Source organism: Leucoraja erinacea, chromosome 1 (assembly GCF_028641065.1).
Source record: "Leucoraja erinacea ecotype New England chromosome 1, Leri_hhj_1, whole genome shotgun sequence".
Lineage (NCBI taxonomy): Eukaryota > Metazoa > Chordata > Chondrichthyes > Rajiformes > Rajidae > Leucoraja > Leucoraja erinaceus.
In genome coordinates, this window is record NC_073377.1 from 73839155 (window position 1) to 73854572 (window position 15418).

The 15418-nt window shown below is 45.0% G+C and overlaps 1 protein-coding gene across 11 annotated transcripts in view; it reads right to left on the bottom strand.

The window, feature by feature from the left end:
- Window positions 1–15418, bottom strand: part of LOC129698412 (kelch-like protein 5) — a 100394-nt gene that overhangs the window by 12968 nt on the left and 72008 nt on the right. For all 11 annotated transcript variants that reach the window (XM_055637605.1, XM_055637577.1, XM_055637573.1 and 8 more), the window contains 3 exons: window positions 9660–9884; window positions 7573–7735; window positions 1534–1746 (listed from right to left, as the gene is read on the bottom strand). In XM_055637605.1, coding sequence (XP_055493580.1) covers window positions 1534–1746; window positions 7573–7735; window positions 9660–9884 — 601 coding nt within the window. The remainder of the gene's footprint in view (window positions 1–1533; window positions 1747–7572; window positions 7736–9659; window positions 9885–15418) is intronic.

Consider the following 15418-nt stretch of genomic DNA (forward strand, 5'->3'; position numbering starts at 1 on the left):
GCAGGTACAGCAGTGAAGAAAGCTAATGGCATGTTGGCCTTCATAACGAGAGGAGCTGAGTATAGGAGCAAAGATGTCCTTCTGCAGTTGTACAGGGCGCTTGTGAGACCACACCTGGAGTATTGTGTTCATTTATGATCGCATAATTTGAAGAAGGACATTTTTGCTATTGAGGGAGTGCAGCGTAGGTTCACGAGGTTAATTCCCAGGATGGTGGGACTGTGATATGTTGAAAGAATGGAGCGACTGGGCTTGTATTCACTGGAATTTAGAATGATGGGAGGGGATGTTATAGAAACATATACAATTATTACGTGATTGGACACGCTGGATGCAGGAAACATGTTCCCGATGTTGGGGAGTCCAGAACCAGGGGGCACAGTTTAAGAATAAGGTGTAGGCCATTTAGAACTGAGAGGAGGAAAAACATTTTCACACAGAGAGTTGTGAATTTGTGGAATTCTCCGCCTCAGAAGGCAGTGGAGGCTGATTCACTCAATGCATTCAAAAGAGAGTTGGATAGAGCTCTTAGAGCTAGTGGAATCAAGGGATATGGGGAGAAGGTAGGAACAGGGTACTGATTGTGGATGATCAGCCATGATCACATAGAATGGTGGTGCAGGCTCGAAGGGCCGAATGGCCTACTCCTGCCCCTATTGTCTATGTAACGTAGGCAGGTGGGATTAGTGCAGCTGGGACATGTTGGCCAGTGTGGGCAAGTTGGGGCAAAGGGCCTGTTTCCATGCTGTATGATTATATGACCAAGGTGCCTTCTGGTTCAAATAGATTCAATACAATTTATCTCAAAAAGATCTAATGATGTAACCAGGTATTATCTCATCTGGTTTTTTTGTGCTAACTACAATTACATGAATTGGGACAAATTTAGTTTGTAAAATTAATTCCAAAGTTTGGATCATTCTGTACTAGCAATTCGTCACACTCTTAATTTTGTTGCTCTACATTATTTATTTGGAAAATTGTGCATTTTCTGTACATAATTACTTCTAGCGATTTAACTTTTTTAATCAAGCAATTCACATTTTTAGATATCATCTTATCTGAATCATATTTTCATCAATCTCTTGTCACCTCTTAGTTACTTCTCCAGATCCAGTTACATTGTGATTACATTGATAAATGCTCAAACAAAGCAGTTAATCATCTATTAAAAAAACATATTTATTCACCAAGTAATTTCCCCTCCTCTATCCGACAGGTCAATCCTAACTTATGGAAAAGCATAACTGCATTGGCTAGTGAAGGTTGATATGGGAACAATTAGATAATATACTGGAGATTCCAAGATGGGTCTGGTGACCACTGCCTGACTACTTGGTATTGATAAATTAAAACACAAAGTGTGGGAATAACTCAGTTCTTTTTATCTCTGACCGTTGTCCAGCATCTACCTATCACCCCTACTTGGTGCAGATCCTTTAAAAAAAAAAATTCAAAATTAAAGCCTTTTCTCTATGGTATTTAAAATATGGCGACGTGCATTTTTTTGGACATACAGAGAGTTACATTTACCTTTCCACACAGTCAGACAACCTTGAGGTCAGGTTAGATGCTGGTGCATCATGTCCTCCAATAGCATACAAAAAACCATTCCAGGTGGCAACTCCAACACCGCCTCGTCTTTTAGACATCTGGGCACAGGGGGTCCATTTATTGGTGTGGGGGTCAAAACATTCTACAGACTTAAGGCAAGAACTTCCATCCCGACCTCCAACAGCATACAGCCTAAAAACAGAAATGTAACATTCCAAGGTGTAAAATCCAAAACATGGTTTTGCTTATTGACTGGGGAGGGGATTTTTGCCAGATCACATTTTGCATATGGAATCTTTCCTATTTTGTACACATGGAAAAAATGGTCAAAATGTAGTGAAATTATAGACTCTACGACAGTTTCAATCCACATTTGTCAGCATTTTCAGCAAGTAATCATATTATTGTTACTTAATGTTACCACATCAGTGCATGAGAATTGGTGCAACAACGGGACAATCATAGACAATCATTGTTCCCCTGACCTCGAGTACATGTCTGTAAGATGCCGGCCTTTTTTTCTACCGAGAGAACTAACAGTCGTGATTGTCACGGCTGTGTATATTCCACCTGACGCCAATGTAAACAAGGCGCTCTCTCTCCTGCTGAACACCATTAACGAACAGCAGCGGGACCACCCCGAAGGTGTTCACATAATCGCAGGGGACTTTAATAAGGCCAACTTGAAGACTGTACTGCCGAAATTCTACCAACATGTCAAGTGTTCTACTAGAGGGGTGAACACGCTGGATCATGTTTACACCAATATCAAGCACGCGTATAGAGCCATCCCCCTCCCCCAACTCGGCCAGTCAGACCATCTCTCCCTCCTGCTCTCTCCAGCCTACACCCCCCTCAGACGCAGTGCCAGGCCCACCATAAAATCTGTTACAACCTGGCCTGAAAATGCACTCTCCAATCTACAGGACTGCTTTACCCAGACAAACTGGGACATATTCGAACACCAGGACCTGGAAACTCTCACAGAATCGGTGCTGGACTATATCAAGTTCTGCATCGGAAATGTGACTGTAGACAAAAACATACGGGTTTTCCCAAACCAGAAACCCTGGATGTCCAGTCAGGTCCGCACACTCCTCAGAGCCCGCGATGCTGCCTTCAGGTCAGGTGACAGAGCTCTGTACAGGGCTGCTCGAGCCGACCTGAAAAGTGGTATTAAAAAGGCCAAGGCGGATCACAAGAGGAGCATAGAGTCCCACTTGTCCAGCAATAATACACGGGAGGTATGGCGGGGCATACAAGACATTACCAACTACAGAGGCTGTGCCACAAAGTCAGAAGACCTGAGTGCGCCGCTGGCAGAAAAGCTAAATTGCTTCTTCTCCCGCTTTGAAACATCACAACAGCAGCAATCACCTGCTACAGCCCTGTTCCCACCCTCACCTGGCTCCTGTACTACCCCACTCACTGTCGGGGAACACGATGTCAGACGGGTGCTCCTGGCAGTGAACCCCAAGAAGGCTACCGGCCCAGATGGAGTCCCTGGTAAGGTGCTCAAAGCGTGCGCCCACCAGCTCACTGCCATCTTCACCAGAATTTTCAATCTCTCCCTGGCCCAGGCAGTTATTCCGTCCTGCCTAAAATCAGCCACAATCGTCCCTGTGCCGAAGAAGTCTCCCATCACCAGCCTTAATGACTACCGTCCTGTTGCCCTCACTCCGGTAATCACGAAGTGCTTCGAGAGATTGGTCCTCCAGCACATCAAGGACTATCTACCACCAGACTTCGACCCCCACCAATTCGCTTATCGCCAAAACAGATCCACAGAAGACGCCATCACCGTAGCTCTCCACTCTGTGCTGAGCCATCTGGAGCAGGGGCAGAGCTACGTCCGGATGCTCTTTGTGGATTTTAGTTCAGCCTTTAACACAATCATCCCGGACATCCTCATTGGTAAACTGGTCACTCTCGGCCTCCCCACTGTCACATGTGCCTGGATTAAGGATTTCCTCACAAACCGGCCCCAGACTGTGAGACTTGGCCCCCACCTCTCCTCCACTCGCAGGTTGAGTACCGGGTTCCCCACAGGGCTGTGTGCTAAGCCCCCTCTTATACTGTCTCTACACCTACGACTGTAGTCCGGCCCACAACAACAACCGCATCGTCAAATTTGCTGACGACATTACTGTGGTCGGACTTATTTCAAAGGGAGACGAGGCAGCCTACAGAGAGGAAGTCCTGAAGTTGACAACCTGGTGCTCAGAAAACAATCTGGCTCTGAACACCAGGAAAACAAAAGAGCTCATTGTCGACTTCAGGAGGCACAGCACCGACTTAGTCCCCCTACACATTAACGGCGAGTGTGTGGAGAGGGTCAACACCTTCCGGTTTCTCGGCGTCCATATCGCGGCTGACATCTCCTGGACGGACAACACGACAGCGGTCATCAAGAAGGCTCAGCAGCGGCTGCACTTCCTGAGGGTCCTCAGGAAGCACAACCTGGACTCTAACCTGCTGCTGACCTTCTACCGCTCGTCCATCGAGAGCCTGCTGACATACTGCATTACAGCATGGTATGGCAGCTGCACCATGGCAGACAGGGAGAGGCTTCAGAGGGTAACCAGGACAGCGCAGAGGATCATTGGTTGCCCTCTCCCCTCCCTGATGGACATCTACACCTCCCGCTGCCTTAGCAGGGCAAAGAAGATCACCAAAGACAGCTCCCATCCTGCGTTTGGACTGTTCGACCTGCTGCCCTCTGGAAGGCGCTATAGGTGCATCAAATCCAGGACAAACAGACTCAGGAATAGCTGCTTCCCGAGAATTATATCTACCATAAATTCAAATCCACACATGCACTGACTACACCGCCCAACAGGACTTCCATCTGTATATATGTATGTAGCGCCGTAGAATTTGTGCACCTATTCCCCCCCCCCATCTCCCTTCTGTTTTGTTTTTCTGTTTCTTGTTTTTTGTGTAAAATTGTATGTATGCACTGAGTACGAGCAGCTTTCAGTTTCACTGTACATGTATAGTGACAATAAATGGCATATCTATATCTATCTATCTATCTATCTATATCTATCTATATCTATATCTATATCTATATCTACCATTTGTTTGCAACCTTAAAACAAAGAGTTCATGGGCTTCCTACACAGATTCCAACCTTGCAATGGCAGGAGGGCTCTAAACTGTGGTCCTTCTGCCGCGAGGCCATGCAGCGGATGATGTAAATGGATTTTGACATGCTGGCAGCTAGAATCAAATATTGTTCATGTCGTACAGAGCAGGATCTGCTTCTCAACTGGCAAGTTATCATTTCCAGGGATGTGGGTTGAACTACATGGTGTTCAGACAATACACAATAGACAATAGGTGCAGCAGTAGGCCATTTGGCCCTTCGAACCAGCACCGCCATTCAATGTGATCATGGCTGATCATCCCCAATCAGTATCCCGTTCCTGCCTTCTCCCCATATCCCCTGACTCCGCTATTTTTAAGAGCCCTATCTAGTTCTCTCTTGAAAGCATCCAGAGAACCTGCCTCCACCGCCCTCTGAGGCAGAGAATTCCACAGACTCACAACTCTCTGCGAGAAAAAGTGTTTTGTTGTCACCGTTCTAAATGGCTTACTCCTTATTCTTAAACTGTGGCCCCTGGTTCTGGACTCCCCCAACATCGGGAACATGTTTCCTGCTTCTAGCGTGTCCAAGCCCTTAACAATCTTATATGTTTCAATGAGATCCCCTCTCATCCTTCTAAACTCCAGAGTGCACAAGCCCAGCTGCTCCATTCTCTCAGCATATGACAGTCCCGCCATCCCGGGAATTAACCTTGTAAACCTACGCTGCACCCCCTCAATAGCACGAATGTCCTTCCTCAAATTAGGGGACCAAAAGTGCACACAATACTCCAGGTGTGGTCTCACTAGGGCTCTGTACAACTGCAGAAGGACCTCTTTGCTCCTATATTCGATTCCTCTTGTTATAAAGGCCAACATGCCATTCGCTTTCTTCACTGCCTGCTGCACCTGCATTCTTACTTCTATAGACTGATTTACAAGCACCCCAGATCCCGTTGTACTTCCTCTTTTCCCGACTTGACGCCATTTAGAAAGTAATCTGCCTTCCTGCTTTTGCTACCAAAGTGGATAATCTCACATTTATCCACATTAAATTTTATCTGCCATGCATCTGCCCACTCCCCCAATCTGTCCGAGTCACCCTGCATTCTCATAGCATGTTTACTCCAAACAATTTTAAAATAGGTCAAAGCCAATACACAGCCAATACACAAAACACAGAGCATTTTAATCAGAAAATATATTCAAAGAAAAACAGTAAATGAAAATAATAATTATAATGACAAGACCAGTAATTATTGCTCATCCCAAACTGCTCCTTGAGCTGAATATTTTCTGACAATTTTCAAGAAGCATTTTGGTAGGTCTGGAATCACTGTTAGTCCGCAACAGGGTAATGTTGGGAGATTCCTTACCCAGAGGATAGACGATTTAATGGTTTTTACTATTACAGGTGCACAACCTTTTATCCGGAGTTCCAGAAACCGAAAAGCTCCGAAAACCGGCCATTTTTTCCAGATGTCGTCTGCGCACCAAAGCTCTCGTTTGGCGCCAAACTTGACCCAAAATGACCCACGGTCAACCCAGGTCTGTACTACTGTAGCGGCTGCCTCCTCCCTGGAGACCGGGAGACGCTTAAACATCTGTAAATCATTGCTTAAATGTTAGTCAGTTAGTTTGGAGGGCTTTTATGTTAAGGGGGGTGAAGGGGTAAACTTTAATTCTTAGTACCCTACCTGGTCGGAGAGGCGGGGAGCGGTCAATGCCTTACCGGGTCGCCGTGCAGTAAGCTCCGCAGCGCTGTGGCCGGTGGGGCTGCGGGCAGCGCCGGTTGTAGCTCCGACCCCGGCAACTCTACCCCTGGTTGCGAGACGCTCCAAATCCAGCGCGGCCCGCGGCCGGACGCCCCAGCTCCGCGAATGTTGGGAGTCGGCGGCGTCGCAGCGCTGGGATACCAGCGGGGAGCGGGCAATGCATTACCGGGTCGCCGTGCGGCAAGCTCCGGAGCGCTGTGGCCGCCGACACACAACATCGCGGAGCGTCGCTGGATTTGGAGCCGCGCAGCCAGGGGTAGAGTTTGGGGTCGGAGCTCCAACCGGCGCCGCCCGCGGGCCGGACGGAGCCCCCAGCTCCGCGGCTCCAAATCCAGCGACGCTCCGCGAATGTTGGGAGTCGGCGGCCACAGCGCTCCGGAGCTTGCCGCACGGCGACCCGGTAAGGCATTGCCCGCTCCCCGCTGGTATCCCAGCGCTGCGACGCCGCCGACTCCCGCCATTCCCGAAGCTGGGGGACGTCCGGCCGCGGGCCGCGCGACAAGGAACGCTGCTCCATTTTCGACGGGGCAAAGAAGCCGCTTGCAGGGATGCTGCCTCTCTGCCCAGGTACGGGACCAAGAATTCAAGTTTCCCCCTTCACCCCTACTCCACCACCACCACATAAAATCCCTCCAAACTAACTGACTAACATTTATGCAATGATTCTCCCGGTCTCCGGGGAGGAGGCAGCTGCTCCAGACTTTTCAAGCCGCCCGCGCTACCTACCTAATCTACGCTAAAAATCTTCCATTCTGAAATCCGAAAATGTCCGAAATCCGACAAGTGTCTGGTCCCAAGGCTTTCGGATAAAAGGTTGTGCACCTGTACAATTTGTTTTGAAAAGAAATTTCAGTTTATTCACAAATTTAAATTCCACAGTAGCCATGGTGGGATTCAAACTCTGGTCTCTGGATCAGGAATGCAGCTTCTGGATTACCAACCCAATGACTTGTCCGATTGAGCCATCACTAACTGTCTTGGTTTTCACTTAGTCATCAACTTGAGTAAATAATATTAGAAATCATAAATATACCAATTTAAAAACAGCATGTTGTAGATCTGTCCTTTATAATATTCTCAATGGCACAGACAAATAGATTATTGGTTAACCAAGATATTCATAAATCCCTACATTTATACACAAACAGTTTCTTACTTTCCATTAAGTACTGCCACACCGACTGTACTTCGTGGTACTGACATACTGGCCACAAAGTTCCACTGTCGAGCTTGTGGGTCCCATCGCTCAACTGTATTCAGATAGCTCCAACCATCATGTCCACCTACAGCATACATGGGTCCCTCCAGAACTTCCACTCCTAGAAAGGGAACAGTTTATTTTCATCAGAACTTTACTCATATTAAAATAAATGCTTCAAAATAAATGTAAAGAAATAAAGTCTAACAGTGCAGCTTCCCTCAGGTACTTATTACCATGACTAATAAATGGGAAGGATGTGCAGGAAAGAACTGCAGATGCTGACTTAAATCAAAAGTAGACACAAAATGCTGGAGTAACTCAGCGGGACAGGCAACATCTCAGGAGAGAATGAAAGGGTGACGTTTTGACCCGAAATATCAACCATTCCTTCTTTCCAGAGATGCTGCCTGTCCCACTGAGTTACTCCAACATTTTGTGTCTACCTTTAGTAATAAATGGGAACTTGGTGTGCAAGTGAATTTATTCTAAAAATATACACTTAAATTTGCCGTTAAAATATATGACCTTAACTAGTTTCATTTACAGTATTATTCAGAGAAAATTAACTGCCCGCCGGTGACACAGTGGTCAGCTGCAACTGGTTACCTGAAATTACTGGAGAAAAGGAATAGGTGACGTTTCGGGTCGAGACCCTTTTTCAGACTGGTGCACGACATGAAACGTCACCTATTCCTTTTCTCCAGAGATGCTACCTGACCCACTGAGTTAATCCAGCATATTGTGTTTATCTTTGGTGTAAATCAGCATCTGCAGTTCCTTCCTACACATACCTGAAATGACTGTCAGCTGACTCAGAACCAAGATCCTTGGTTGTGGGTTCTGTTAATACAGTAAGTACCACTTCTACCATGTGAGAAGAACAGGAATTTTGAAGCAGTAGGGGAAGAGGTGGCTTGTAACTTGGAGGAAAATTGCTGGTAAAGGACTGCAGAAAGCACTGAAGTGTAGAAATGTGGTAGCCACATAGCCACATTTCTCAGCAGCTGGTCAGTGGTCATTGCCAGTGCCTTCACCAGGTGGGATTAGGTAAAAATCATTAACTATGCATACACTTTTAAGAAATGGGGGAAAAAAGTAACACAGACTGAGCATAGTGGATTTTCAGGAAATCCATAAAGCTTATTCAACATTTACAATCCAATCCACTGCAGTAGCGCTTCAGATCTTCCTTGTAAACTTACATTTGTGTGGTTTTCAACTGAAATCAAACCCTATCTATGCCTCGTATATTTCTATATAACTACCAGATCTCTCCTCAGTCTCCGACACTCCAGTGAAAACAATCCAAGTCTATCCAAGCTCTCCCTGTAGCTGAAACTTCCAATTCAGGCAGCATTCTGATACACCTCCTGTGCACCTCTACAAAGCCTCCACATCTTTCCTCTAATGGAGCGAACAGAACTGCACACAATACTTCCAAGATCCCCCAGCCTGCTCTCCTCTTCTCAGACAAGGGAAGTGAGTTCATGAATTATCAACAAAGGCATGTATTTTGCATGCTTCAATATTTCTGCTTTGAAAGCCTTGGTTCTAATGTCTGCAGATATGTTTATTCCCTCTTGAACCACATTATAAGGATGCTTCCAGTTCAAGAATATTTGATCTTACAATTTATTAGCTCTTAGATCTCGTTATTCTCTTTAAATCACATCACCCGCTTTTATGAATCAACGTACATCAGGTTGATCAGACCAGAGATTAGAAAACCTCAGAAATATCCATCATTGATTGTAATAAAATGATTCACATCATGATAATAGTAGCAAATGTATTATTAATAATAGGTCGGGTCGACCTTATTATTTTCCCTTTATCAACCTAATGCAATTGAACAGGAATGACACAGGCGGTGTCAAAATTGCTGGAATCTCTTATGTAACCTACTTCAGCCATTACATGGATAGGAAAGGTTTAGAGGGGCACATGGGACTAGCTTAGATGGAGCATCTAGGATGGCACAAGTGAGTTGCGCTGAAGGGAGCGTTTCCATGCTGTATGACTCTTTGACTCATGCTACTTACCAAGGCCATGCCTATGTGTCGACATAGGGGGCATTACATTCCAACTCTTAGTTTTTGGATTGTAGCACTCCACTGTATTTAAGGTCTTCAATCCATCTCTGCCGCCCACAACATAAAGTTTGTCATCCAGAACTGCCACACCAAACTGCAGTCGTCTCCCGTTCATATTAGCAACATGTATCCAAGTATTGGAGCGAAGATCATATCTTTCAATGCTTGTGGCACCTGAAACATAATCACCATTAACATTAAACAAAATGAAAACACCCTCTTTGAATTTGAAGGAGGATTCTTGGGGAAAATGCTTTTTTATTTTAATTTAAAGCTGTACTGTTCACATAAATAAAAAGTAAACCGTAATAATACTTATTAAATGTTTTTGAAAATGCAATTTTATTGTACTGCTTTGCATAATTATAAACATGGGTTATAAACATGTATTTTCTCAGATTCAGACTCAGATTGGTTTAGGTTAATTTTATTGTAATTTACACAAGGGTGCAATAAAACACCTTGTCACATGAAGTTCAGAGTAAAGAGTATACATATGACAATAAACACAATACAAAGAGTGCAGGAATCCCCTGTGGCCGTTCTCCTCAAAATCAAGTATTCCCTTTTGGATACTAATCAGAGGAGAGCAACAGCAGCAGTCAGGTTAGTGGCTTCCAGGCTGGGGTCTGAAGTACAGTACGGCACGGACTTGTAGGGCCGAGATGGCCTGTTTCCGTGCTGTAATTGTTATATGGTTTGTTATATATGGTTACAGTAGGGAAGAGTGAAGTCAGTCAGGGCTGCAGTGATGGAAGACTCATTAGTTAGGAGCACAGACAGCAGATTATGTGACAGCAAACGGGACTCCAGGATGGTGCATTGCCATCCTGGTGCCAGGGTCCAGGATGTCTCAGAGCAGCTGCAGAACATTCTTAAGGGTGAGGGTGAGCAGTCAGAAATAATTATGCACATTGGCACAAATGGCATAGGTAGGGAAAGGGATGAGTTCCCACAGGTTCTTGTTTGGGAGTTAGGCAAAGCAGGACCTCAAGAGTTGTAATTACTGGATCACTCTAAGTGCCACATGCCAGTGAGGGTAGGAATAGGAAGATAGCAATAGGACAGATAAATGCATGGCTGCTGCATGAGGGACAGGTTGTATCTGAAATGGGGGAGGACCAATATCCTGCAGGCAGGTTTGCTATTGCTACTCGGGAGGGTTGCAAACAGTTATAAGACAAATAGGGTTGTCTTGCAGGAGATTTTAACTTTCCCAATATAATCTTGGACTGCCATTGAGCCAATGGCTTAGATTGGGTGCAATATGTCAAGATTATTCAGGAAAGTTTTCTCAGGCAAAATATTCAACACCTCCTTGACAATAATACAGACTGTCCTCAAGACATCTCCAGTAACTTTCCTAAGTTCCCAGCTGTAGATAACCCTATAATTGTGAGGGTAAATTTTGACCTACACTTGGGAATTGGTCTGGGAAGAGTTCGGATAAATTACTCTTTACAACACCAATTTTAAAAAGATATTTGGATAGATACATGGATTGGACAGGTTTGGATATGGAGGGATTATCTTATATGGGGCAATTTTGGTTGGACTGGACGGGTTTGGCTGAAGGACCTGTTTCTGTATTGTACGACTCTATGAAGTGTCAGTGGGTGAACCTTTGGGAACAGTGACCATGGTTCTATTAACTTTATAATAATTACGGTTAAAGACAGGGCTGGTCCACAAGTTCAAATTGGGGCAAAGCCAATTTTGATGGTGTTGAACAAACTTGCAAAAGTTGATTGGAGTTGGTTGTGTGCAGGCATAGGGGTGTCTGCGGACAAAGTGGAATGCGCTTAATAGCATCATTCGGACAGTTCAAAGTATGCATATTCTTGGTAGAGTGAAGGGAAAGGCAGAGAGGAGTAAGGAACCCAGGATGATGAGAGAAATTCAGGATCTGGTCAGGAAATAGAGGCATGGGATTAAGTGTATCTCTGGTGTAGTTTGGGAGATTGAGGATTTTACGAAGGAAATTAGGAGGGCAAAAGGCGGGCAGGAGATTGCTCTGACAGATAACATTAAGGAGAATTCAAATATGTATATTAAGGGAAAAGGGGAAACTAAATAAATAATTTGGCTCATCGGAAACTAAAGTGGTCTTCCATGTTTGGAGCCACATGGGATAGGCAAGGTAATGAATATTTCTTCTCTGTTTTTACCTTGGAAAAAGACACAAGACTATGGAATTTGGGAAAGTTAATGGAGATGTCATGAGGACAGTCTGTATTAGACAATAGACAATAGTGCAGGAGTAGGCCATTCGGCCCTTCGAGCCAGCACCGCTATTCAATGTGATCATGGCTGATTATCCCCAATCAGTACCCCGTTCCTGCCTTCTCCCCATATCCCCTGACCACTATTTATAAGAGCCCTATCTAGCTCTCTCTTGAAAGCATCCAGAGAACTTGCCTCCACCGCCGTCTGAGGCAGAGAATTCCACAGACTCACCCCTCTCTGTGAGATAAAGCGCTTCCTCGTCTCCGTTCTAAATGGCTTACTCCTTATTCTTAAATTGTGGCCCCTGGTTCTGGACTCCCCCAACATCGGGAACATGTTTCCTGCCTCTAGCGTGTCCAAACCCTTAACAATCGTATATGTTTCAATGAGATACCCTCTCATCCTTCTAAACACCATAGTGTACAAGCCCAGCCGCTCCATTCTCTCAGCATATGACAGTTCCGCCATCCCGGGAATTAACCTTGTAAACCTACGCTGCCCTCCCTCAATATCAAGAATGCCCGTCCTCAAATTAGGGGACCAAAACTGCACACAATACTCCAGGTTTCACTAGGGCTCTGTACAGCTGCAGAAGGACCTCTTTGCTCCTATATTCGATTCCTCTTGTTATAAAGGCCAACATGCCATTCGCTTTCTTCACTGCCTGCTGTACCTGCATGCTTACTTTCATAGGCTGATGTACAAGGACCCCCAGATCCCGTTGTACTTCCCCTTTTCCTAACTTGACGCCATTTAGATTGTAATCTGCCTTCCTGTTTTTGCTACCAAAGTGGATAACCTCACATTTATCCGCATTAAACTGCATCTGCCATGCATCTGCCCACTCCCCCAACCTGTCCAAGTCACCCTGCATTCTCATAGCATCCTCCTCACAGTTCACACTGCCACCCAGCTTTGTGACATCTGCAAATCTGCTAATGTTACTTTTAATCCCTTCATCCAAATCATTGATGTATATTGTAAATAGCTGCGGTCCCAGCACCGAGCCTTGCAGTACCCCACTAGTCACTGCCGGTCATTCTGAAAGGGACCCGTTAATCCCTACTCTTTGTTTCCTGTCTGCCAACCACTTCTCTATCCATGTCAGCACTCTACCCCCAATACCATGTGCTCTAATTTTGCCCACTAATCTCCTAGGTGGGACCTTGTCAAATGCTTTCTGAAAGTCCAGGCACACTACATCCACTGGCTCTCCCTTGTCCATTTTCCTAGTTACTTCTTCAAAAAATTCCAGAAGATTAGTCAAGCATGATTTCCCCTTCGTAAATCCATGCTGACTCAGACTGATCCCGTTACTGCTATCCAAATGTTCGGCTATCTCATCTTTTATAATTGACTCCAGCATCTTCCCCACCACGGATGTCAGGCTAACTGGTCTATAATTCCCTGTTTTCTCTCTCCCGCCTATCTTAAAAAGTGGGATAACATTAGCTACCCTCCAGTCCACAGGAACTAATCCTGAGTCTATAGAACATTGGAGAATTATCCCCAGTGAATCCACGATTTCTAGAGCCACTTCCTCAAGTACCCTGGGATGCAGACCATCAGGCCCTGGGGGTTTATCAGCCTTCAGTCCCATCAGTCTATCCAACACCATTTCCTGCCTAATGTGGATTTCCTTCAGTTCCTCTGTCACCCCAGATCCTCTGGCCACTACTATATCAGGAAGATTGTTTGTGTCCTCCTTAGTGAAGGCAGATCCAAAGTACCTGTCCAACTCATCTGCCATTTCCTTGTTCCCCATAATAAATTCACCTTTTTCGATCTTCAAGTGTCCAACTTTGGTCTTAACTAATTTTTTCCTCTTCACATACCTAAAGATAGTAAAGAAGCTTTTACTATCATCCTTTATATTCTTGGCTAGCTTACCTTCGTACCTCATCTTTTCTCCCCGTATTGTCTTTTTGGTTATCTTCTGTTGTTCTTTAAACATTACCCAATCCTCTTGCTTCCCGCTCATCTTTGCTACGTGGCACTTCTTCTCTTTCATTTTGTCTGTGACGTCCCTTGTCAGCCATGGTCATCCCTTTCTCCCCTTGGAATCTTTCTTCCTCCTAGGAATGAACTGATCCTGCACCTTCTGTATTATTCCTAGAAACACCTGCCATTGTTGTTCCACTGTCATCCCTGCTAGTGTATCTTTCCTGTCAACTTTGGCCAGCTCCTCCCTCATGGCCCCATAGTTCCCTTTATTCAACTGCAACACTGACACCTCCGATCTACCCTTCTCCCTCTCCAATTGTAGATTAAACCTGATCATGTTATGGTCACTGCCTCCTAATGGCTCATTAACCTCGAGGTCCTTCATCAAATCCGGTTCATTATATAACACTAAATCCAGAATTGCCTTCTCCCTGGTATTATTGTCAAGGAGCTGCTGAATATCCCAAGATGTGTGAAGGTACCTAAATCTCCTGGACCTGATTAGATATATCCAAGCTCACAGTGGGAAGCTAGAGAGGAAATTGCAGGAGTCCTGGCTGAGAAATACAAATTGTCATTAGACGTGCTCGAGGATAGCTAATGTTGGGCCTCTATTTAAGAAGGGCTGCAAAGCAAAAGGTGGGAGCGAACAGTGAGGTTAACATCCGTGGTCGGAAAATACTGAAGAGGATTCTGAGGGATAAGATATAAATATGCATTTAAAAAGAGAGGGGTTGATTAGGAAGTCAGAGATGGCGTCTCATGAATTGATTTCACTGTAGGAAGCAGAGCGTGCTTATGTAAAATTGTTTTTTGACTGGAGGCTGTGACCAGTGATGTACCTTATGGATCGGTGCCGGGTCCATTGCTGTTTCTCATCTATGTGCAAGGCATGATTAGTAAGTGTAAATGATATGAAAATAAGATATCAAACCTCTCCTATCCAAGTAGACAGTGAAGATGGTTATGATGAATTAAATCAGGATCTTGATCAGCAGGGCATATAGGCCAAGGATTGGCTAATAGTTTAATTCTGATAGGGTTGGCATTTTGGGTAGTAAAACTAGGACAGGACTTTCACAATGAACAGTAGGGCCCAAGGGAGTGTTGTAGAGCAGGGGGATATGAGTACATGCTGTGTCCCATAATATTGGCATTGCGGGGTAGATAGGGTGATTAAGAAGACTTTTGGCAGCTAACCTTCATGAGTCAGGGAATTGAGTATAGCAGTTGGGATGTTATGTTACAATTGTACACAAAGTTTGCTGAGGCTGCACTTTAAGTATCGTGCTCAGTTTTGTTCACCTTGCTATTGGAAAGATGCCAATAAGCAGGAAAGAGTGCAGAAAATATTTATGAGGATGTTTGAGCTATGGGGCGAGGTTGGGCAGGTTAGGATTTTATTCCACGGAGCGCAGAAGGCTGAGGAATTATCTTAGATGTTATAAAATTCTGAGGGGAATACATGGTGAATGCAGAGTCTTTTGCCCAGGATAGGGGAATTAAGAATCACAGGACATAGGTTTAAGGTGAGTGGA